At 36.8% G+C, this 25,529-nt stretch overlaps 1 protein-coding gene across 1 annotated transcript in view; it reads left to right on the top strand.

Annotated features, from left to right (window-relative positions):
• Nucleotides 1-25,529, top strand: part of ARHGAP10 (Rho GTPase activating protein 10) — a 310,929-nt gene that overhangs the window by 150,200 nt on the left and 135,200 nt on the right. Inside the window, 3 exon segments of the mRNA XM_055336297.1 lie at nucleotides 12,687-12,768; nucleotides 14,649-14,694; nucleotides 16,681-16,746. Coding sequence (XP_055192272.1) covers nucleotides 12,687-12,768; nucleotides 14,649-14,694; nucleotides 16,681-16,746 — 194 coding nt within the window.

Here is a 25,529-nt window from a genome sequence, read left to right as displayed (position 1 = left end):
AAAGATGGTAGTTGATAGAGGCATACTGACACATTTTATTTTTTAAATTTTATTTAAATTCAATTAACATATAGTATATTATTAGTTTCAAAGGTAGAGTTCAGTGAGTGACTCATCAGTCTTCTATAACACCCAGTGCTCATTACACACATGCCCTCCTTAATGCCCATCACCCACATGCCCCATCCCTGCATCCCCATCCCCTCCAGCAACTCTCAGTTTGTTTCCTATATTAAGAGTTTCTTTGATTTGTCTCCTTTTCTGACTTTGTCTTGTTTTATTTTTCCTCCTTCCTCTACCCTACTGTTTTGTTTCTTAAATTCCGCATATGAGTTAAATCATATAATTGTTGAAAGACACATTTTATGTGGTTCCATTATTTAAATGGAAATCTAAATTGGCATTAATATGAATTTATTCTTAAAATGCATGCTGAAGGACATTGTAATGTGATTCATAGAACCGTTCTTAGCTTTTGTGAATAAAGTTGTAATGAACAATTGTATAGAAGGGTTTTTGTGGACACATACTTTCATTTCTCTTGGATAAATACCTTGAGTGGGATTGCTGGTGTCTGCATGTGTGTATGTATATATGTGTGTGTGTGTATATATATATATATATATATATATATATATATATACACACACACACATGTTTTTATATATATGTTTTTTTTATTTTTTATTTTTTTATTTTTTTTATATATATGTTTATGTATATTTGGCTTTTTATGAAATTGACAGTTTTCCAGAGTAGTTTTAATCCTCCTACCAGCAATATATGGGAGTTCCAGTTGCTCTACCCTCTTACCGATCTTTGATCATGGCAGTCTTTTTCTTTTTAGCCACTTATGGTTAGTGATGTTGAATAATTTTTCATGTGCTTTTTAGCCATTTATATTTCTTCTGCTGTGAAGTGTTTATTCAAATCCTTTGCTCATTTAAAAAAGTATTTTTTTTTTGTTGTTATTGGATTGTAGGAATTATTCTAAGTATTCTGGTTACAAATCCTTCATCCAGTATATTAGTTGTAAATATTTAATCTGTGGCTTGGCTACTCATTTTTTTTAAAGATTTTATTTATTTATTCATGAGAGAGACAGAGAGGGGCAGAGACACAGGCAGAGGGAGAAGCAGGCTCCATGCAGGGAACCTGACATGGGACTCGATCCCGGGTCTCCAGGATCAGGCCCTGGGCTGAAGGCAGCGCTAAACCGCTGAGCTACCCAGGCTGCCCGGCTACTCATTTTCTTAACAGTGTTTTTGATGAGAAGAACATCCTAATTTTGATAAAGTTGTATTTATCAATTATTTTTAAAGATTTAATTTATTTATTTGAGAGAGAGAGTGAGTGAGTGCACACCACATGCAAGTTGAAGGTAGGAACAGATGGGGAAAGGGAGGGAGAATCTGAAGCAGACTCCTTGCTGAACAGGGAGCCTATCTCTGGGCTCGATCTCACCTCTGCAAGATCATGACCTGAGCTGAAACCAAGAGTCGGAGACTGAACTGACTGAGCCACTCAGGCACCCCTCAATTTATCAGTTTTTAAAAATTTTATTGCTAGAGCTCTTTGCTTTAAGAAATCTTTATCCCAGTTTTGTTAAGATATTTTCCCATGTTTTCTTATAAAAGTTTTATAATTGGTTTGTGATCTGAGAAGATTTTGGAGGATGAGGTGGGAGGGTATATGGTGTGATGTGTAGAGAGTGTTGTTTTTTTCTTATGTAGATATCCAGTATTTCTAGCACCATTCATTGAAAAGAACTTTCCTGCTATTGAATTGTTTTGGCAAATTTGTTGTAAATTATTTGACTGTGTGTGTAGGTCTCTTTCTAGATTTCCTATTCTATTCCATTAATCTATTTGTACTTTTGCCAGTTTTATACCACCATTATTGCTATAGCTGTATAGTAAGTCTTGAAGCCAGACGTGATTTCTCTGTTCTTTTTCAAAATTAGTTGGTTATTGTAGATCCTTTGCATTTTACTGCAAAGGATCTACAATAACCAGCCAGTTTATTTCTACAAAAAACCTGCAGTCTAATATCGTCAATACAGAACTTTAATAATTCTTGAGTAATTACCATTTATTTAGTCTTTAATTTCTCTCAGTAATGTTTTATAGTGTTCAATATAGTGGTTATGGATAGCTTTCATTAAATTTCTCTAAGTATTTTACATTTCTAAATGTTATTTTTTACATTTCATTTTCCAATAAACTGTTAATATACAGAAATGCACTTGGTTTTTGTGTCCTACAATATTGCTGAGTTGACTTCTTAAAATTTCCTTATGATTTTTTTATGTACGTAATGGTATCATGTGTGAATATAAACAGATTTCTTTGAGTTTGAATATATAGGTCTTTTATTTCTTTTACCTGTCTTATTGCGGTGCCAAGACCTCTAATAAAATATTAAATAGAAGTGGGGATATTGGAAATCTTACCTTATTCCTGATCTCAGGGGAGAAGAATTTATTATTTCACTGTAAAGTATGATGATAGCTGAAGATTATAGATGCCTTTGACATGTTGAGGAAGCTTTTATCTATTCCCAGTTTTTTTTTTTTTAAGATTTTATTCATTTTTTCATGAGAGACACACAGAGGCAGGACACAGGCAGAGGGAGAAGCAGGTTCCCTGCAGGGAGCCTCATGTGGGACTCAATCCCTGGACCCTGGATCATGCCCTGAGCTCAACCACTGAGCCTTCCAGGTGTCCCTCTATTCCCAGTTTTAATGATGAAAGATACTGACTTTAACATAGTGTTATTATCTATCAAAATGGTCTTTAAATATTTTTCTTAGATCTTTTATGGGTAAATTGCATTGAATTTTCTAAGTTAAACTAATATTACATTCCTGAGTTAATAACTCTACCTGGTCATGATTTATTAACCTATCTGTTGTTATATTCATTTTGCTAATATTTGATTAAGGATACTTATGTTCATGAGAGAAATTGTGAGTTATCTTTTTTTTTTTGTAATGTCTGTCTGATTTTGATATCAGGGTTATGGTGGCTTTAGGAAAGTTAGGAGGTTTTCCTTTCTCCTCTGTTATTTGAAAATGTCTGCATAATACTGGTATTATTTGTCCCTCAAGTGTTTCAGAGAATTCACCTTTGAAGTCCTCTTGGTCTGGTATTTTCTTGGTGGGGAATTTAAAATTATAGATAAAATTTAGTGAGTAAAGAGAGATTCAGAGATTCTCTTTTTCTTGTTAGTTTTTATATGAGTTTTCAAAGCATTTGTTTCCTTTAAACTGTTGTCTCTGTTAGCATACCTTTCTTCATAATATCCATTTCTTACTACTTCATATCTGTAGGATCTGTAGTGATACTTCATTTTTTATTCCTGCTGTGGGAATTGTTGTTTCATTTTTTTTGTGATATCTTGCCTAGAGCTTTATCAGTTAATTTTTTTTCAGATAACCCATATTGTTCATTTTATATTTTATTGGTTTCTGCTTTTATTTTTATTATTTCATTTTACTTACTTTGGATTTAATCTGTTTTTCTTTTAATTGCTTCTTAAGCAAGAAGTGTTGATTTTTCATTTTACTTTTGAATGTAGACTTTTTTTTTGAGAGAGAGTGCATGCGGGGGGGATGGGTAGAGGAAGAGGGAGAGAATCTTAAGCATGCTTCATGCCTAGCATGGAGCCCAAAGTGGGGCTTGATCTCATGACCCTGAGATCATGACCTAAGCCAAAATCAAGAATTGGACACTTAACTGACTGAGCTGCCCAGGTTCCTCTGAATATAGACATTTAAATCTATACTTTTCCTTAAAAGGACTGCTTTAGTTTGTATCCTACAATTTTGTTTCCATCCTACAAATTTTTACGTATAATGTTTTCATTGTAATTCACTTCCAAATATCTTTATTTTTCATATGTGATTGGGACAAAAGTGTTGAATAATACTCAGGTATTATTTAGAAATATGTTTTGAAAGTTCCAAATGTGTTGGGGGTTTTTCTATGTGTTGTATTATTATTATTTGTCTATTTTCTATTTTGTTTTTCTCTTTTCTAATTATTACCTTTTGCCCTCTGTGCCCCATTATATATTTAATTCTATGTACACTATGAACCCAATATACATTACTACTTTTATTTTATAAAATCAATAATTACTAATCTTTTAAAGAAATTTTGCTTTATTTATGTGATTTTCCTGTCTTTTAAAAAATATCAATATGTTTATCCATTTTGGTTTTCTTCATTTTTTTCTGCAGAACTGAATTTTTGTCTTGTGCCATTTCCCTTAAGTTCCTTTAGGCTAATTTAATCTTAGCATTTCATGTAATGCAGATATGCTGGAGAAGAATTCTTTCATGTTTCATCTGTCTGAAGATGTCTTTATTTTGCCTTCATTTTTGATAGATGTAGATTTCTATATTAATAGTTTTTCCCCCAAGGACTTCAAAGAAGTCATTCTATTTTCTATAGGCCTCCCATTTTTTTTATAATGATAATAAGTCATCCATCTTTCTTGTTATTACCCTGTATGTCATCTTTTTCTTTTGCTACTCTTCAGAATTTTTTTTTTTTTTTGATGTGTATAGGTGTGGCTTTCTTTGTTTTATCTTGCTTTGGGTTCATTGAAGTTCTTGGATATGTAAGTTGATATTGCATAGCAGGTTTAGAAAATCGAAGTCATTATTTCTTCAAATACTTCTTCTGCCCCATTTTCTCTTTCTTCACTTTCTGGGATTCCAGTTATGTTATGTCCGACCATTTGGTATTTGTTTTTGTTGTTCCTGGATTTTAATTTTAAGGATTTTAATTTATGGAAGTGACTGAGTGATGACATGGACAGACTAATGGGACTGGGAGACCATTTTATTAATTATAGTTTCCAAGAGAAGAGGGCATGCCATGCCACATAGGACCACATGTGGAATGCCAGGTTTTGGTCAAGAGTCAGGAAAGAGTGAGAGAAAATCCTAGACCAGTCTTTATTGGGGTTTCTGTAAAAAAAAAGAAAAAAAGGCAAGGCAGAGAAGGGAAGCAATTTAGGATTGGCTAGTTTGAATAGTTTGGGTGGTCTTTTTTTTGGTGGTCTATTTTTCCATCCTCTAGGGGTGGTTGTCCTGGGGTGCTTTAGGGCAGATGAAATACAGCCTCCCTAAGTGATGAGAGGTAGATAAAGGGGATGGTTGCCTGATACAGACTCCTGATTGGTTGGTTTGCATATGAAATGTGCTCTCCTCAATTCTTCATCATTGTTCTTTTATCTTTCATTTCTTGAGTATCCATTTGTCTCTTTTTTTAATAGTTTTTCATCTGTTTGCTGAAATTCCCATCAGTTTACACATATTGGCTACCTTTTGTACTGGATCCTTTCACATATGTATAGTGGTTCATAAGTGCTGTCTGATTTTTTTCCTCCTTTAATATCTGGCCTATTTCTGAGTCTGGTTCTCCTAACTGCTTTGTCTCTGTATGTTGAGTGATATTTTCTTGCTTCTTTGCATATTTCATAGTCTTTTGGTTGAAAGCCAAATATTGTGAGAGAGCAGTAGAAAGAAAGTAATATTTTTTGCCTGGGAAAGGGCATGCCCTGTCTTCCACGAGGCTGCTAATGTGTAGGGCTGTCACTTTAGTTGGCAGTTGAGCTGAGATTCTGTGTTGTTGCTACTTTATTTAGATTCTATCAAGGGTCTATGTGATTTTGAGAACACCATCAGAACCTTCTCTGGAGGTTCTCTTGCTTTGCCTCTCATACTTGACACACACACCTTGATGGGGGGCCCATGGATGGAGGGGTCTCAGCCCTGATCTCACATTTCCTTTTGAGCATTTGATGAGGTCCCATGGGAAGGAGTTAGAGAATTGATTCAGACTCCCTTTGTGTCTTCATTTTTAGGGATTTGTACCCCCTCCCCCCAATACTATGCCTTTAAAAGTTCAATTCTACTATTGTCCTCCTCTTTGTCCTGTTGCTTCTCAAGGTGAAAGTAGCTGTGTGTGCATGTGTTATTTGCTCTTTAAGAAAGGACTTGTTTTTGTCTACATTTTAGTTCATTAGGGTTTTTGTTTGTTTTCTTGTTTTGCTTTTTGCATCTTCAGTTCTCCAGTTGTTATTTAAACACTGATTTTATAGGTTTTCCATCCTGTTGTGGTTAGGGTTGAACTCTGTTGTCTTAAAACTTTCTACATTCTAAAGTAGCAGTTCTCTAATGATTAATGGTTTGAATTCACTTTTATTAGGGGAAATAATCATACTTTGACTATATCAATGCTTACTTGCTCTATTTTATTTTATTTTTGTTGTTGTTGAACAGAAGAAAGAAGTTATTATAAAGTCTTTACCCTTTACCCCTAGTAAAATCATGCACCTTGCTTTTGATCATTTCTGGAAAAATGTTAGATTCATAGATTTGTACTTAAAACTTTTTTCCAGCAATTCTTATGTGAATCTGATTATGACAACTACATTTATATAACTTTACAAAGTGTTTGGTTTGGCTTTGGCACTTTCTCCTTCATATAGTAAAATTTAGTGCAGGACTTTACAACATGCTGGTTTGGTTTTTTCCTTTTTCCTTTTTCCTTTTCAACATCCCTCTTAGAAAAACATTAGAATATTCCTGATTGTTCGCATTGTAAGTTTTGATGGCTGGTTCTTAGTTTTCTTTTCTCTTAACTCTCTATAAAATCTCATTAATTGGCATCTCATAAATGTCTTGTGAATGTTTCTGTTTTTATATTTTCTTAATTTACAGGCTCATTGATCTATCGTGTAGGATATAAGGAAGACACAGGTCTGTGTCGAACTGTAAAATATGCATTTGAAAGAGAATTAATAGATATGGGGTCAAATGTAGAGCACAGATAATAGCTCTCTAGACTCCTGCTCCTGTGCAGGCCTTTGTGGTGCTTCATAATACGTATTTTCTTAGTGAGTGAAAAAAGGTGAATTGCTGATTTAAGAACAAGAGCTTGCTTAACCCAGGTGTTTTTCTTCAGATTTCAATTCTCTACCTTTTGCTCTACAGTCAACAGTTATGGTTTTAACAAAAGAAAGATAGACTATCCGGGCAAATTGCTCTCTTTTCCCTTGTCCATTTTTTTCTTTAGGAAGTTCATACTGTTGCATTTGTATTTGCTAAGAATTAGTTTTACTTACTGTGTGTGGGAAATTAATCCGAGCTTAGCACGATGCCTGGCACGTATTAGGTACTTAGATGTTAGTTTGGTTGAAATGAATTATCAAAAAAAATGAATTATCAGATGGAGAAAAGGATGTTGTGTCCTCAGTGGACGAGTATAGTACCTGGCAGCAGTATTGGCTCCAAGTACCAAAAATTAGAACTTTGTCAACCTAGTTCCAGTTCCAGTGGAGTGACTGATGTTACTGTAGCTTCTTCATGAAATGAAGATGTGATTGTGAATAATCTAGCACACTGTTAAATCTTTTGTTTTTTGCTATCCATATATTTACTCAGTCATTCTTTTTTAAGAAATGTTATTTATTTATTCAAGAGAGACACAGAGATTGAGAGAGAGGGGGGGGGGGCAGAGACACAGGCAGAGGGTGAAGCAGGCTCCATGCAGGGAGCCTGCTGTGGGACTCGATCCCGGGTCTCCAGGATCACACCCTGGGCTGAAGGCGGGGCTAAACCGCTGAGCCACCGGGGCTGCCCCTACTGAGTCATTCTATATATCTTTTAAATTTCATGAGTAAAATGTCTTTGTTTCAAAAACTAAAGACTTTTTATGGTTTGGTTTAATAGTGAGATGCTGTTAATACCATAGTTTAAATTGTATCCATTGCTTCCTGAAGTCTCATATTTGCAAAATGATTTCCTAGCAATTTATTTAAAAAAAGGAACTTGAGAAATTGAAAATACTTAAAACATGTTTTAATGCACAGTTTTTTTTTTTTTTTTTTACTTTTTTTACTTTTCCTGTACTAATGTTTTGGAAATGGGAGCTAAGCAAATGGGGGATGAATGTGAGCCATCTGTGTGATAGGATGGGAACTCAGCTTTATGTAATATTAGTGACTGACCCCTGTGTGTAATAAGTGTGAATTGTTCTGAAAATGTGTACCATGATGAATTAATTCTCAAAGGGGGAATTGTTTTGAGTCCCATGATATTATTTGTCAAAATGCAAACAAATAGAATCCTTTCCTTGTAGGTGATATATTTCCTCTTAATCTCTCATCTTTCGATCAGTTTGTTTTTTCTCTGCTGTACTCCATAAAGGGCTATAGGTGGCTCAAATCTGAGTCATTGTGCTTGGAGACAAGGCATATAGTAATTCTTTAGTTTTTATGCCACATTGGAGTATTATCCAAGTGTGCTCTATTTCATTGGAAGCCTGACAATTGTTTTTTTCCCCCTACTGTGCTGTCTTAATTCTAGTTCATAACTCTTTAGACTGTTCATTCTTCAACACTTTTTTTCTTGTGTTTCAAGTTATCAGGACCAGTCATTGTTTCTCTTATCCACCATCTCATCTCTGTTTGCCACTCTATGTGAATATCCACCTATCTATATGTAGTAAATATTATTTCCCCTCACATATCAGTGGAGAACCTTAGGGGAAAGCAAAAAAAAAAAAGCACTAGAAAGCGCAGGAATCTCATCAGGCTCAGTGGCTGACTTTTTGAGTGTAAGCCTATTAAGTCCTTATTTACTGCAATCATTTTTGGCTTTCATGGAATCCCTTTACTAGTTATTGATGAAGCATTGTAATTGACCTTTCCTTTCCTTTTGATTCTTGGAGTGGCTACTTTCTTACTTACTGTTTTGTTGCCTATAGCACCAAGAAGCAAACTCCTATTTCCAAGTTCCTGCATTTTTTCCCCTTCATTTGGCCCTTTGATCTCATCCTCTCAGTCTGCTAACAAGTCTCTGCAGCCAGCTCTTGCCTGTCTCCAGTCCATTTCCACCCAGCAGCCAGGGTTCATGTACACCTTTAATCATGTTATTCCCCTACTAAAAACCTAAAAACCTTCAGTGACATTTAGGATAAATCAAAGACTTCACACAGCCAAGGATCCCTCTCTGGCTGGATCCCTAGGCTGCCTCTGTAGCTTTCCATTGTGCTGCTCTCTCTGGCTGGGAGGATGGTTGATGAGGTTGAGCCAGCCCCTCCTTTCTCTTCTGTGAGCCTTCTCCATTTAGGGGGTGATCTCTGGCCCTGATGCTCTGACATGGCTCCTGTATCCTGAAGGCCTTAGGTTAAATTCCCTTTCCCAAGGAAACCTAATTTCCTTGACTAGGTGAGATCTTTCTCTTTCTTACACCCCCCCGCCCCCCACGTAGCACCTTGAATGTTGAAATGTCTTCTGAGACTGGCAGCTGAATTAGCCACAGACAAGTCTTCCTGACAACAATTTAACATATTTGAAGTTGAATGCTTTTGTATTTGGCCATACATCTTCTGATGTCTTTATTATGCTTTCTCTCTTTGGTAGCTGACTTTTTGCAGGACTCTGTACGATTATAATTAATAGATTGTGTGATTTTTGTTTTTGTTCTTTACCTTCTTGTTTGATAGACAATAAGCCCTTTGTGGATGGGATGCCTAGCTCAATGCCTAGGACATGGTAAAGTATTCGATAAATAATTCCTGGCCCTCTGGCACAAAATCTAAAGGAGAATAAGCAATCACTCAATGTTTATTGAACTGAATGTTTGTAAACTCTGTTTGTCTTCTTGTGATAGAAGTTGCCGTGTTTGGCCTCCAGTCCCATTTTCTCTGCTAGTTTTTCCATTCCTGGATGAGAGAAGCTGTCAACTTTCTATTATGTATTTGCTACCACATCTTCTTTTACATTTTATACTTTTGTTCACTTAATTGCATACTAAATGTTTGAATAAATAGATGTCTAACTTAGGTATCTAGATATTTTTTTCTTCTCGAAAAGAACGGAGCATTCTTGCAGACGTGAGACCCCCATATGTAAATATTGTTTTATCACTTAAAGAATGTAAAGAAAAACATTTGTGCCATCTGAAGTTTTCCCTCACAATTTTAATTAACTCCCTTGAGCCCAGTGTGGGTTACTAAGAATAAGGGCCAAAATCTTCACGTCCCAGTCAAGGAACTTCTTAAAACAGACTGGTTGTCTGGGCATCTTGCCTTGATTCTTGCTCCAAAAAGATGCTGTGTGTAGTAGAGCGGGAGGAGGTGGGACCTTGGGTCTGTACTGTGTAGTGCCAAGGTGACGCAACAGTGGAGCTAATACCCACCCCCTCCCAAAAAAGTAGGGTAGACAATAGAGAACCATTTTGCTATTTAAGGATGAGGGTTGGGGATTATTGGTGATTTATTCCACCCCTACAAGTTTCGTTCTGGAGAAAATGGTTGTAGGCTAGAGCCCATCAATTGTAACTATAGTTACTTTGTAGTGAACCTTAAACAACTTGTGCTTTATAACTATCATGTGGGGAGAAGACATAATGCCTGCAGGAGTGACTGTTCAGAGCACTACTTATTCACGTTTGGCTCTTGCTTTTGGAGGACTTTTTACTTTACAGTACTTTATTAAAATTGCAGTTATTATTGAATTATAGTTGAATATTACTGAGAAAGATTATCCATTAGTAAAAATGAGATGAAATACTACCATAGGAGTGATAACTTTAAAAAATATGTTACTATTGAATAGGAATTAATATTTACTTTTCGTTACAGCCATCTACTTTCATTTCTAGTTTTCTGTGTTTTGCCTTTTAATTCCTTGCCAGAAAAGTTCTTTTTGAATGCTAATTTATAATATTTGGATCAAATGTTCAAAATTTGTTTCATTTGAGAAACTGCCCTCAGGTTAGAGGCATTATTAATGGCTTTTCTATCTAGTGTTCCTTCCTGGTATAGTTTTCTGGCTGAATCTCTGAATGTCTGAATAAACTGAACTGAGAAAGATTGTTTGGCCCAGAGGACCAACATAGGGCTCTAAGAAAGTAAGAAGGAAACACCAAATGGTTAACAGTCTGCCTTCTTGAACACAGAATTGGGAACGTCTGGAAAATGATTTTCTGGTTTTACTCCATCCATGCCTGGGTGATAATAAGTTATGTATCTCTTTTATAAATAAAAATTTAATCATCCCTAGCACCTTACACCCATTAAGATGGCTACTTTAATAAAAAAAAAGAGAGATACTAATATAACAAGTTTTGGTGAGGATAAATTGGAACCCCTTTGCACTGTTGGTGGAATACACAGCAGTTGCTGTGGGGAAGGTGTGGCAATTCCTCAAAAAATTAAAAATAGAATTACTGTTGCCCCAGTGTGACACAGAATGACTTTTCCTTACTCACACAGTACTTCTGCACTCCAAGTGTATGGGTTTTTCCATACCCAGCAGGTCTCTAAATCTCTGCAGAGACTGAGTATCCTACAATTTAACCAAATTTTGACACTAACTAAAGTTAGTGGGGATGTTTCAGATTAATGGCTCACTCCCATGAGACTGCCCTCCACCACTTCAGATGCCAGTCACAAGTCCAGATTGTCACCTGTGCTATAAATTGGGGGTTCCTATGATCCTTTCCTTGGGTTTGGTAATTTGCCAGAATAGCTCATAGAACTCAGGAAGCCTGTTTACCTACCATTGCCAATTTATGACAAAGGATATTTTGATGGAAATAAATGAACAGCCAGATGAAGAGATATCTAGGGCAATGTACAGGGGAAGGGACTTGGAGCTTGCATGTCCTCTCTGCTACCCTCCATGTTTTCACCAACCTGGAAGCTTTCTGATACCTAGGGTATTTTATAGAATCTTCATTGTGTAGGAATGACTGATTTCTCATTGGCCATTGGTGATTGAACTCCATCGCCCTTCCCCCTTCTGGAAGTGGTGTGAGGGGGTGGGAATGAAAGTTCCAATCTCTTCCTCACACATTTCCCCTGGCAACCAGCCCCATCTGGAGGCTATCCTGCAGTTCCCAGCCCTGTTATCTCATTAGTATATAAAATGACATTTCTTTCAGAGATTCCAAGGGTAATAGGAGCTTTGTGCCAGGAAACAGGGTCAGACACTGAATGAATTATTTCTTATTATGCCACATCCAGTATTTCCACTTCTGGCTATATACTTAAAATAATTGAAAGCCGCTGTTGAGATATTTGTACACCTATGTTAATAACAGCATTATTTAGAGAGCCAAAAGGTAGAAGCAACCCAGGTGTCCATTGAGGAATAGATAAGCAAAATGTAGTGCATAGACACAGTGGAATATCATTCAGCCTTAAAGAGGAAGGGAATTCTGACACATGGTACAACATGGATGAAAATGGAGGATATTCTGATAAGTGAAATAAGCAAGTTACAAAAAGAAAAAAAATACTATATGATTCCACCTATAAGAGTTACCAAGGAGTAATTAAATTCATAGGGATAGAAAGTAGAAGGGAGATTGTCAGGGGCTGGGCAGGAAGGGAACGGGAGTTGTTTATAGGGTACAGAGTTTTAGTTTTACAAGGTGAAGAGTTCTGGAGATTGCTTGCCTGATAATGTGAACATATTCAACAGGGCTGAACTGTACAGTTAAAAATGGTTAAGATGGTAAATTTTATATTACATGTCTTTTATCACAATTGAAAATTTAAAAACCCAATTTCAGCACCACACTATAACATTAGAAAGTAGAAAAGGAGGTTTGTCTTACCAGCCAAAGGATCATTTTATCCATTCCTGGTGTCTTTCAGGCCTGGCGTTGCCCTGACCATGCAGGCGTTCTCTGAAGAGGAAAGGAAGCAGTGGTTGGAAGCTCTGGGTGGAAAAGAAGCTGTAAGAATAATCACTGGTTTAGTTATATTTCAAGTCCTTTAGGGTTGACTTGTATTCCTTTTTATGTTATTTCAGCCACACATATAAGACTGGTGTCTCATTAGTTTTTATTCTTGATTTTTCTGGACTTTGCCACTCAAATTTGCTTTGCTTAAGGAAGTCATCTAAATTCTCATTTTTTTCTTTCCTAGCTGACAGTTCTTTGGGTGATGAACACAATAAATGCTTGCAATTCATTTTGATCTCAGTGGAGATGGGACAGTATATATGAGGCAGTACAGGCAATATTATAAGCGACTGCTGTAGTTAGTTTGCTTGATTTAACAATTTATGGTTTAGACTAATGGTTTATGGTATGCGGTATCAGGGAGCTGTAGTGAATGGGCCTCTGTATGATTGGTTTGAGGAATAAATTAAAGGTAGTGGTATAGATCCAGAGACACACGAACTCAGTCTGTTTGCTACTTTATTCAAGCACAGCTTTCATTTCAGTGGACTGGTGGCCTTTGGGAATTGAGAATTTTGCAGATTGTGTATTGAGCTGGGGACTTAGGATAATTATAGAAAACACCATAGAACCAATTTAAATAAACTCCACTGAAAGTATCATGACTCTAAATAAACTGCCTGTGCAGCTACCAGGTGGGCTTAACTGGAAAGTATTTGTCATTTTAGTAGGGTTTAAAAAAAGGGAAAGAGAGTGGTTTGCAAAGTGAAAGAGTGGTCATATATAGTAAAAGAGGTATCAGAATAGAGTTGTGAAACTAGCAAAAGGTAATGTTATCTTATGGTAGCATAGAAGACTAGAATATGAGAGCCGGGGAGCTGGGGCATAGTGTGCTTGGCAGTCTTGGTTCAGTGTTTGAAAAATGAAATCCCGAAGTATGTATGTTAAAAATAGATGCTTTGGAGGGGAATATATCCCACTTGGGGAAAAAAAAAAGAGTAGTAATCAGATTTGTGTATTATTTTATTGTATTTGACCTACATTCAGCCTCTATAGTTTTTATTTCTGTCTGTTCTTAATTTGTCCTTGAAATTTTTAGCTGGGAATCAGGAGTATTTACAGCATTTATGGTTACTGAGATCCAAAACACATACTAATCCTCTCTAGCAGAGGCAATGCAGTGACTAGGACTTCTCTTCCCAGGGATTCAAGAAGTGCTTTGGAAAGTGAGTTTGCGGAGTAAAAAAAAAAAATCACATTGACTAAGTCTTTGAGGAATAAATCTGTTGTCAAAGGCAATGTAACCTTGCAGACACATATAACCTCTCCTTTAGAACAAAGAGCCAAGTAATTAATTTGAGATACATAGACAAAGGCAAATCTGCACAAAGAAAATATTTAGCTGTATATTTACGTGAGGACAGTTAAGGTTGTGTATTTTTTTATTCAGGTGCTATATATACCTTGCAAATAATGGGTCAGAGCTGAAGTTCTTAGAGGCAGCCAGGAATGATCATCTAGCTATTTCAGATGTCGTTATTTAAATTCTGAGCAGGAGTCATCTCTTTCTTAAGTAAATACCAGATTTTAGAAACAGGTGAAAAAAATGAGCTTCATCTTATTGCCTAGAATGCAGCAATTTCTTTGTCATTTTGTACTTACAAGGCTGAACATTGCATATTTACATAAACTTCCAGTGAGTTCCTAAAGAATCATAGCTCCTTCATCTTATTTTTGTTATACTGCAGCAGACCTCTCTTTAAGAGACAAAGTATACTCAGAGATGCCCCTTATTGTTATTTTAGTATTTGAGCACGTTAGTATATAATAAACCAGTATCGATGTATTCTTTTTTTTTTTTGCATAGTGCTAGGTATTGAGTCCTTTATATTGATGTGTTAAAAACATTGTTTTCCCTTTTTCTCTTTTACAGCTGTTACATAGTTTTAATAGAGCCATCATCCCAAGACCAGAAGGAAGTAAGTGTTAATTTCATAAAAAGGACTATTTCCCCCCCTTTTTCATGAGTTAGTTTGATTTCATTACTGATGTCAAATTGTTGCTGGGTGATCTGCACCCTCCTTAAACTAGTCTTCCAAATAATGTATGTATTCTGTTTTATCTACTGGGGACCAACTCAGATTTTCCTGGACTACTGTAATCCTCATTCATCTTTTCCATCCCTGAGCTTTTTGTTTGTTTGTTTTTCTCTCTCTATAATTACTTTCTCTACAAATCCCAGAATGCTTCCTTTACAACTTACTTTGGTATTTATTCTTATAGCCATAAATAAACACATAAGAGTTTAAGGATTGCATTTTTCAGCTTCCTAAGTTGTAAGCTTCTGTGGGTATGACCTGTTTATCACTTCCCCTGTTTGCAACTCCCTCACCCCAACCCTTGATATTTTTTTATCCTTAAAGTCTGAGTATGGACTGTATAAGTAGTAAATCATCGCACTTTAGAAAATAAAAACGATCAAATGTATTCGGATATTCTAGGACATTGATCTTCATGTGCATTGTATGTACTTGAGGAACATATAGCCTAGCTCTGTAATCTTGATTTTTACTGAGATAAAACAAAAATGTGATCAGAGTTGCTAGATTCAGTGTAAATTTACTTTTAATATCTTTGGAGAAATCATGGCTATATTTATCAAATGTGTACAATTTGGAAACTTTATGTTCCCTAACACATGATTTCAAAATTATCATTATGTGTGTTTACCTTGAGCCAGTGCTTGAGTAAAAGACATTGCTACCTTCCCATTGAAAATTAGGGGTTGTTGGGACGCCTGGGTGGCTCAGCGGTTTGGTGCCTGCCTTCCGCCCAGGGCATGATCCTAGAGACCTGGGATCGAGTCCCATGTCAGGCTACCTGCATGGAGCCTGCTTCTGTCTCTCTGCCTCTCTCTCTGCCTGTGTCTCTGCCTCTCTCTATCTCTCATGATTAAATAAATAAAATATTAAAAAAAAAAGAGAGAAAATTATGGGTTGTAAACCTGCTTGAAGCACCTTCTTAGCCTCTTCTTGTCTCTCCTTCCTCCTTCTTCCCTTCCTTTCTCTTTTTATTTTTAAATTTTTATTATTTTAAAAATTTTATGTCTTTATTCATGAGAGACACACAGAGAGAGGCAGAGACATAGGCAGAGGGAGAAGCAGGCTCCATGCAGGAAGCCCAATGCGGAACTTGATCCGGGGAATCCAGGATCACAACCTGAGCCAGGGGCAGACGCTCAACCACTGAGCCACCCAGGCATCCCTCTTTTTTTATTTTTATAGAGAAATAAAAACATGCCACTTTTTTGACAAACAGTTCTGCTCAACATTTTATAATATGTTGTGAATAGTGGATCCTTAAACAGTAAATCTCCACCCGATTTTCTTCCTTAAAATTCTCTTCAAGCTTAGCACTAAACCCACATGGTTTATATTCATGGATTGTCCATGCTGTCCCTTCTGAAGGACAAGTGTTAATATTAGTTTTCCCTCATTCTAAATACAAACTCAAGTATCCACTTCCCTGATTTCATTTTTGAAACAAGAATCATCTTTTCATATACATAACTAAAAAAAAAATACCTGAGATGTTGTTAGAATTTTGGCAAAATGTATCTTAACTATTTTTAGATAGATTCCCCTAAAGATTTGTATCACTTTCTTTCCCACTGTTTAAAATAAGTGACATTTATTAATATAAATATAAAAAAATATAAAAATTATATTTATAAATTATAAATTTATAAATTATTGGTAATAGATGTCCTAATATTCTAGTAAGTACTTTTCTAAATATATGAAATTCTCATATTATTTAAACAGGGAATACAGGGCCTTTAGCTTTCTTTTAATAGTGAAATAGAAACTAAATTGGATTTTAAGTAATTTTTTCTATTTTTGTAAAGAAGAGAAATGTAAATAATTCATTGTGCCCTTAATATTTTATAACTGTATTTCTTTTAGGTGCACAGTTGGATAAGATGGGATTCACAATTCTCAGAAAATGCATCAGTGCTGTTGAAACACGAGGTAACATGATTGAATCATTTTATTCATGAAAGACTATAGGTATGTAAAATCTAAGAGTCATTTAAAATACCTGTTGCATGGTTAAGTGTTGTAGAATGGAATATGTCAATGCAAAATGTACATTCTGGGTGTCAGAGATTGAGTTGTTCATTTATGATCACACGAATTTTCATTTCTGTTTACATTTATATTCCTCCCCCACCCCGCCCCACATTGAGACTTGAAGTAAGACCTGAAATGAGAAGGATTTGAAAAATCAGCAGTGTTGGACAGCCAATCTGAATCACTTTTTGTTCACTATTAAGATCTTCTCACCTTCTATTGTCTTGTTGGCCTTCCTTTAAAAAGTCAGTTTCATCGAGGTATCATTTACATACCAAGAATTCACTGACTTTGTAGAAATTGATGAGTTTTGACAAATGTGTACTGTTGTGTGACTGCCATAACAGAAGTAACAATCCTGGAAGCTTTCTGGCTTTTCTCACCCCATTCCTTTTGAAGTCATCCCCTACCCCCTCTGTGACCCTTGGCAACCACTTGAGCTGCTTTCTTTCATGTTGTTTCTTTCCTTCTAAAAAAGCATTTTATGTAAGTGGAACCAGTGCATTATAGTCTTTTGAGTCTGGCTTCTTTTTTTTTTTCTTTTAAAAATTTTATTTATTTATTCATGAGAGACAGAGAGAGAGGGGTGGGGGGCAGAGACAGAGGCAGAGGGAGAAGAGGCTCCATGCAAGGAGCCTGCTGTGGGACTCGATCCCGGGACTCCAGGATCACGCTCTGGCCGACTGTAGGCTCTAAACCACTGAACCACCCGGGCTGCCCTTGAGTCTGGCTTCTTGATGTATCATAATGCTTTTGAAATTGATCTCATTGGGTATAGTCCTAGCTCATTTCTTTTTAATGCTTGGCACTATTTCATTACATGGATAGATATACCGTAGTTTGTTTATTCATTCACCTATTCATAAGTATTTGTGTTGTTTCCATTTTAAATTTAAGGAAAGCTAATCCCTCCCCTGACTGAAAGTTTTTCTTTATAGTCCCTAAAAAAGACAGGGCCCTTGCACTCTGCAGCCATGCCCACAGACTCTGGAGAAACAAAATATTGAACGTTACAATATGGGCTCCTTGTGGAGGTCGAGATTCTCTTTGTTTAGAGACCCTAGTGGAGTATAGATACATGGATATTTAATTCACTCTCACATATTGCGGATCTTGGTCTTGCTTTGGATGACTTTGTGGATGAAGCGTTGCATTCATACTTTTCATCAAAATGAGGTCTTTTTTTTTGTGGAGCCAGGTGCCTGCTGTGTCTGAAGTGAGAGTGTCAGATATCAGAGGAATACCACGTTTTGTCATTTGGGGATTTGCCCACTGACAGTAAAAACCCAAGCCACAGAAAGCCTTTTCTCCTGCACTCTCTTATAGTGGCAACCTGGGCTGTAACAGATTTTCCGTCGTTTCAGCCTGCCCTCAGTTGAGCTGACAAATTTCTTCATTTTCCTAGTGCTTCACACATTTCCAAAATTTCGAAAAAATACTGTGATTTTCATATCTCTCACTTCATCATTCATGTTTCTGTTTCTCCTGAGCTCTGGAAGTGAAGTGCCTGAATTGTATCACTTGGGTGCTTATTATTTTGATAAATTATGTTCTTTCCCCAAAGGGTATGTTTTATACATAAATTTGCTTCTGCCTGAACAGATTAAAATCTATCTATAACATTTTCTGATTGGTATCTGTAGTTTTATGGAGTGTTATATACATTGAGTGGAATATATATATACTAGAGTCTGCGTGTATTGAATATTTTTATTATAAATATATAATTATTGGATATTTTTAACAGAAGAATAAGTCTACACAATTTTTAAAAACTATTTTATTTATTTGAGAGAGAGGGGGCACTTCAGTGCACAGTGAGGGGGAACGGGCAGAGAAGCCTGATTAGACTAGGGGCTGGATCCCAGGATCCTGAAATATGACCTGAGCCAAAGTCAGATGCTTAACCAACTGAGCCACCTAGGCGCCCCGAGTCTACACAGTTTAAGTTAGACTTTCTCATTTAAAAATAACAAAAAGCATGTTTTTCTTTTTCAAATCTTTTGTTCTTAAAGGTTTTCCATTACTGAATGGAGCCTTTTACTTTTGATGGAATAATAGACTAATAACAGTGTTAAAAGAATCAATGGTCATATTATATTTTTAAAAATGATGAGAAACATTATAGAATCTCTGAGGCTTTTATTCTAAATTTGTAAATTCCTTCAAGGAATATTACTCTTAATGGTTTCCTCTAAATCAGCTATCATGGCTCTTGATTTTTTTTTTTTTTTGTATGTGTGTGCTATAGGTATGGTTGCCTTACTTTTTTATCCATCAGGATAAAGCAGCTATCTCTGTCCTGTAATAAAAAATGCACAAGTCCCTGTGGCTTAAAACAACAAGACTTATTTCTCACTCAGGCACTGATAGGAGGGCTTTGCTTATTACCAGTACTTTGACTTACAGGTTCCTTGTGCCTTTGCAAACTAAATTAAAGGTTTCTGGTTGCCTTGTCAGAGGGAAACAGTTCTGGAGGGCTTTGGACCAGCAAGTAGAATGGTCTGGCCTTGAAGTGAGTTAACATTTGCTTACAACAAAATAGTCAGTAGAAGCCTCATGGCCCCTCTCGACCCCAAAGAGTATGGATTGAACAACATTTCCAGGAGACTGGAAAACACACAGAGAGCTGGAAATATTTGATGAAGAGCATTAGTGACTACTGTGTATTTTGTGGATCTATATGCCTAAAGACTAGGGGCATTTAATGACATCTGATTGAAAAATTATTTCTAATCACTACTTTTATTGTTTTAACATGATTATCATTGTCTGAAAAACTATGATTCATGTCATGTGCTTGGATTAAAATCATTAGTATGCCTTGTCCCCTAGTATGTTCTTCTAAAAATGACTTACGTCATTTTTTATTATTATCAACCTTATTTATGACATCACTGGAATATTGGATAGCATCAGACAAATGTCTAAAATTTACTGTGGTTCTCAGTATCCTAAGAAAAGGTAACATATTTTTAGTGTACTAAAATGTCTTTGACATCATATATAATATATATTACATTAAGATAATATATATGATGTGAATATATGATACTAATATAGGATAGCAATATAATATATGACACTAATAAAATATATAATCTATGTTAACACATACAATGTATGTTGACATAGACACTAACATCTTGACCTGAGTGGGACTATTTAGCAGTTACTCTACTTTTGAGATAAGAAATCTGTTTCACTATAATATCGGCATCAGTTAACAAATCATACTCCTCATTTCCACAGAGTTGTTTGCTCTTGAAGTTAAAGGGTGTGTGGGAGTTAGATCAACTGATCTTTCAACCATTTACCAAATATTCATAAGTGCTATAGAGTGGCTCTTAATGGATTCAGGTCAACTGACTACCACTAGGAAATGATTGCTTATGTATACTGTATACAAAATATTGTTGAAGGCCTTCCTAAAGCCATTATTCTCAAATATTGCTGCACATTGGAATCATCTGGGATCCTCAAAAAAATATGACCCAGCCCCAACCCCCGCCCCACCAGTCAGTTTTTCATTGCTATTTGGTGTGAAATGGGAAGTGGGATTAAAAAAATAAATGTTCTCTAGGTGATTTTACTATGTAGCAAAGTTTGGGAACCACAGTCCTGATGGAAGGGTTGCTTGTGTGTTGGAGAAATAGGGTGCATCAATTATTATCTTTATGATTATGGTATCCTATGTAGGGAGCTTTTCTTTTAACTTCTTTTAAAAAATAACCCAACCTAAACCCAAATAAACAAAACAGAGAAGTTCTGAAAAAATAGTGCAGTGTTCTTTTCCTTCGCTCAGTAACAGGTGACTTATCACAATGAAATCCTAATTCTAAGGTGAAGCCAGTCAGCTAGCCAGTATTTATTTATTGAGCAACCATAGTGTGTACGTAGTAGCTTTGTTCTAGTCCTTTGGGACACATATTAAAGGTTAGTTAACATATAATGCTGGATACATTAATAGCATACATAGAGATCTGTCATGTAAATATACCACATGATAAAATAAAAGTGTTATAAGTTTGTAAGAATTAAGAGAATTTGAATTCATGTTGATAGACTGCAGTGTATGCGATGTTAATTGAAGATTGTGTTTAGGAATAGGCTACTTTAGAGTTAAAGGATAGGAAGATATATTTTGGCATTGAGAGACACCTCTGCAGATGTGGAGATAGAGTGTGATAGAGGCAAATATGATTGGAAAGAAAGTGTGAAGAAACAGCGTAAAAGCAGGTACTCAGGCAATTACATTTAATTGTGAAGGGACTGGGTAAGTACTAGAGGGTGGTGGAAAGCAGCCTGGGAGGCTTAGGAAGATAAATATGAAAACTAGTGTTGGTAGTCATGTGTGGCATGACTGAGTGCAAAAGAGCCCCATAATTCTGCCTAGGTTGGAGGATTTGGTGGGGAGGTAGGGATGGGAGATTTGGCAGTGGGGTCAGATAGTATGGATGCATCCAAGTGGTTGAGCAGATGAAGCAGTAGTCATGTTTAACAGGTGGTAGTACGTGGAGGATCAGAGTTCTGCAAGGAATTTCACCTTCAGATTTTAGTTTGGAAAACAAAGGTATAAAGGAAAGTTAAGGGTCTGTGGCAGACTTGTTGATATATCAGGATCACAGAGTGTGCTTCTTGTAAATGCAGATTCCTGGGCTCAATCAGTTCTGTTAAATCAGAATCATTGGTAGCTGGGCCTCTGCTGTAGACAATGTGAGTTCCAATTAAGAATAGTCGGTGGAGACAGGAATTTTCTCATCTACTGCTTTTAGAGGGTAGAAGAAGCCATGATGGTTTCCTGAGAGTAAAGTTTAAGAGGGTCCTGGGTCATGGATCCATGTAGCTTTTGGGATTATAAATTCAGTGAATATAGCAGATGTAGGATAGAACCTCTATTCTAAAAAGTACAGTTGAGAGAAGAAATAAGAAAATGGCTTAAAGTGGCCAGGTCTTAGAAGCCAAGGGCATTTCAGATTTCAGACACCTTGTAGATGGATCCAGGGCAAATTCTGAAGTGTTTATGGCACCTGTATTCCAATGGATCCTGTGCTTCACTTCCAGCCCCTCTACCTGGTATTTCATATGATGCCTAGTTTCTGGTGCCCTGTAGTAGTTTGTTCCTTTGTGGGAAAACACCTGACTATTCTTAAGCAGTTTTACACAATCTTTCCTCCATTGCCTAGGCTGAAAACCATGCAGCTACCATGTCTCTCATTGTCTTATGATGGTGGATATGATGGGCTCGTTCTTCTCCTTTGTCCCTCCCAGGTCTCTTGAGTCACCACTGACTCAGGGCTTCCCTGAGGACCTGACATGCAAGGTATGTTCTGAAGGACGAGGAAGAATTGGCCAGGTGCACAAGTGTAGGTGTCAGGAATGATTTTGACAAAGGAAGGGATGCGATCAAAGAGTAGATGTTTGAGCGAGCATAATGCATCTGGGAGCTGGGAGTCACTGGTGAGGCTGGAAGAACAGAGGCCCTGGGATTACTCTACAGAAGGTACACCTCTCTGTTGGCTGATAGGAGTTGTCAGGTTTACACTCCGAAATGATTCACTAAGGTAGACATTTTGGGAAGATTCTTAATTCCTCGGAACCTTAGTTTCTAAAAGAGTGTGACTAGGAGGTGCATTCATACTGTCTACCTGCACCCATGTTTGTGAGGATTAGAGCTAATTTTTGTATATAGTAGATATTTGTTAAATGTGGTTTTTATTTTTTTAATTGTTTTATTTTTTAAATTTTTTATTTATTTATGATAGTCACAGAGAGAGAGAGAGAGAGGCGCAGAGACACAGGCAGAGGGAGAAGCAGGCTCCACGAACCGGGAGCCCGACGTGGGATTCGATCCCGGGTCTCCAGGATCGCGTCCTGGGCCAAAGGCAGGCGCCAAACTGCTGCGCCACCCAGGGATCCCCTAAATGTGGTTTTTAAAAAGATTTTATTTATTAGAGAAAGTGAGAGAGCACAGGTAGGGGGAGGGGCAAAGGGAGAGGGAGAAGCAGACTCCCCCCTGAGCATGGAGCTCAGCATTGGGTTTGATGCCAGGATCTTGGGATCATGACCCGAGCTGAAAGCAGATGTTATGAGCCACTCAGGTGCCCCTCATTAAATGTATTTTTAAACTTCCTCTTTCCATCCTCCCTTGAAGTGCTTTCCTTGTGAAAAGGAAGTTCCTCATTTGGCAGTTATATTGTCTGATACTGTTAATTATATTTGATATATTTATTTTGTTTCTGGAACTTTATGGTTTCCTTGGAATGAAGAAAATGTCTTATTTATCCTCTGCTTGCCTCCTCTCATCTCTACATATAGTCTATGGTGTACGTACATAGAACTCAGTAAGCAATTGTGTTTTGCTTGTGTATTCAGAGACTTGACTATGTAAGATTGGCTTCATTCATTTATGAATTATGTCAGCATCTTCTGGAATTATGGGTAATAGTTTAGACATAAAAAGATACATCATGTTACATGTTGAAGCATTTTATGGTTTCAGAGCTTGGAGAGTAATTACACGATTTCCTTAAGTAAATTACTCCCATCCCTATAAAGGGACCGACTTCTATGACCAGTATGTTGATTTTCTGGAAGTGCATGACATCTAGTTTTTCAGGCGCGTGGACTGTGAAATACACACAAACAAAGTAAGACCCTTGCTTAAAAACTTCTTCTGGTTGCTGTTTTTTAAATAGTCATCATGATTTAAGACTAAATTTGCAAGCCACTTTTGTTTATGAAGTTTCTTTTAAAAAATCTTCCATATGTGAATAATTTGAATATTCACTTTAATTTCTAGAGTGTGGCATTAAAATGTCGGTCTAGGCAAGCTGTCAGTTATCCAGTTCAGCACTCTAACAAGCTGTGAATTCATGGGATAGAAGTAGGAAGCCACATCTAAGATGTGTCAGTCTTTGATTTGTTGTATGTAAAAGTGAATTTCTCTTTCTTTGGAAAGCAGAGCTTTAAATTTTGGGGGAATTTTTTGAAGTTGGCTTGAGGATTTTTCCACTTCTAGAGCACCTCTGGAATTGTATGGGGTCTCGAGATGGGCCTGATGGAAGATGGTACTGTATAGCTTCAGTATTAGTCTTTGTGGGAGGGAAGATGCCCAAAGTGAACTTGCAAAATATTTTACCATGATTGCACATTAATCTTAAATTGCCAAGGGCAAATTATATGCAAAATGAAGAAAATAAAGAACAGCTGTCCCCAGAAAATTTACAGCAAGTAAACTTGAGTTTCTCGCTCACTGTCTCTTTTTTAATCATAATCGGTGTGAGATGGGAGTGGGTGGATAACAGAGGACAGTCTTATGTGGGAGGGAATCAGAGTCTTGTGGTGTCTGCAGAAATGCAAATGCAAAACTGAAATACTAAATTCAGGCGAGTCAGGATTATTCATTTTCTTAATTAGTAATCTTATTTGTCTTAAGAACAAATAAGCTTCCAAAGCTATTAGTTTCCAAATGAGTGGCTGAATAAAGTTAATAGGGAAAAATGGGTAAGCTGTCTTGCTACAGAGTAGGTGGGCTAGGTTCTGTGTGTCTGGTTCAGATTCTGATGAGATCCGTGGCGTTTTGTTGTAAGGCTCTGTCGACACTTTTAGCGTAGTGGTGAAGTTCATGAGCTCAAAGGTCAGTCTTGATTGGAATCTCTTTTATCACTTATTAGCTCTGCAATTTTATCATGTGTTGTGTAGGATGATGGTGGCATCTCCTTTGTAGCAGGGTGTGAGAATGAAAAGATAAGGCTTGGGATGTTGACACATGTGGAGTGCTCAATAAATGTGAGTCAGTCACTTAGAGATACATCTGTTAATTGAGGACAATCATGGTTAAGTAGTGCTGTTATTGATTCGAGGCTCTGGGAGCACTGAGAAACTTAGTCTAGTTTTTTTTTTTAATAGTAATTCACATAGGGAAATAAATCCCTTGAGTTCACTTTAGTAATTTAATGTGGTGCTAGTAACAAGCTGCAATAGTAACTGCTTTGGCTTTCATTCTTCTGTTCCTCAGTGTCTTGTGGGCGCTTGAGCAGGAATGTGGCTGGCAGGTGGTGAAGAAAGGAAAGAGCCTTAGGAAGAAGACCATGGCTTTTAGATAACTGCAAGCTACCCCCACCCCTCTCGCCTCCCCAAAAAACAGAGATTGCCTAGAGTTGCCCAGAATTGGTTTAGTCTCTGATGCTGCAGCTGCTCTGAGGTAGAGAGGTAGGTGGCAGCAGTGAGACACCTTTAGGCCTTTCCTGATGTTCTGATCTCTGCAGAGAAGGGAGGAAAAGGAGTCTTGCAAAAAACAGCAGCCAACTTCTACCTTGAGTTTGAGTCGCTTTTCTGATTTATGTAAGTAAAATTTTGTGACTAAAGCTTGAGCTGCATGGGTGAGTTTGAAAATGAAGTGTGCTTTTATTTAAACTGTCCCATCCATTCCAGCTTATTTAATACCTACATATTCCTGGGCATGTACATGTTAGAAGGGTTTTAGTCAATTCTTTTTGGGTGTTTCCTACAGGAAAGATATTGGAGAAAAAAATGGTGGAGATATGGTTCCTTTTCTTGAAGATTAGCTTCAACCTAGTTTCAAGGCCTTCTGGTGAAGGGCCTGATTTTATGCTTTCATGTGACCGAGTTATTTTGTAGTTTCATGGATGCTAGTAGAAGACTTAAGGCTCCTGGAT

This window comes from Nyctereutes procyonoides, unplaced genomic scaffold, assembly GCF_905146905.1.
Source record: "Nyctereutes procyonoides isolate TBG_1078 unplaced genomic scaffold, NYPRO_anot_genome, whole genome shotgun sequence".
NCBI lineage: Eukaryota > Metazoa > Chordata > Mammalia > Carnivora > Canidae > Nyctereutes > Nyctereutes procyonoides.
The sequence above is the reverse complement of the archived record's forward strand: the minus strand, read 5'-3'. Positions and strand labels throughout refer to the sequence as shown.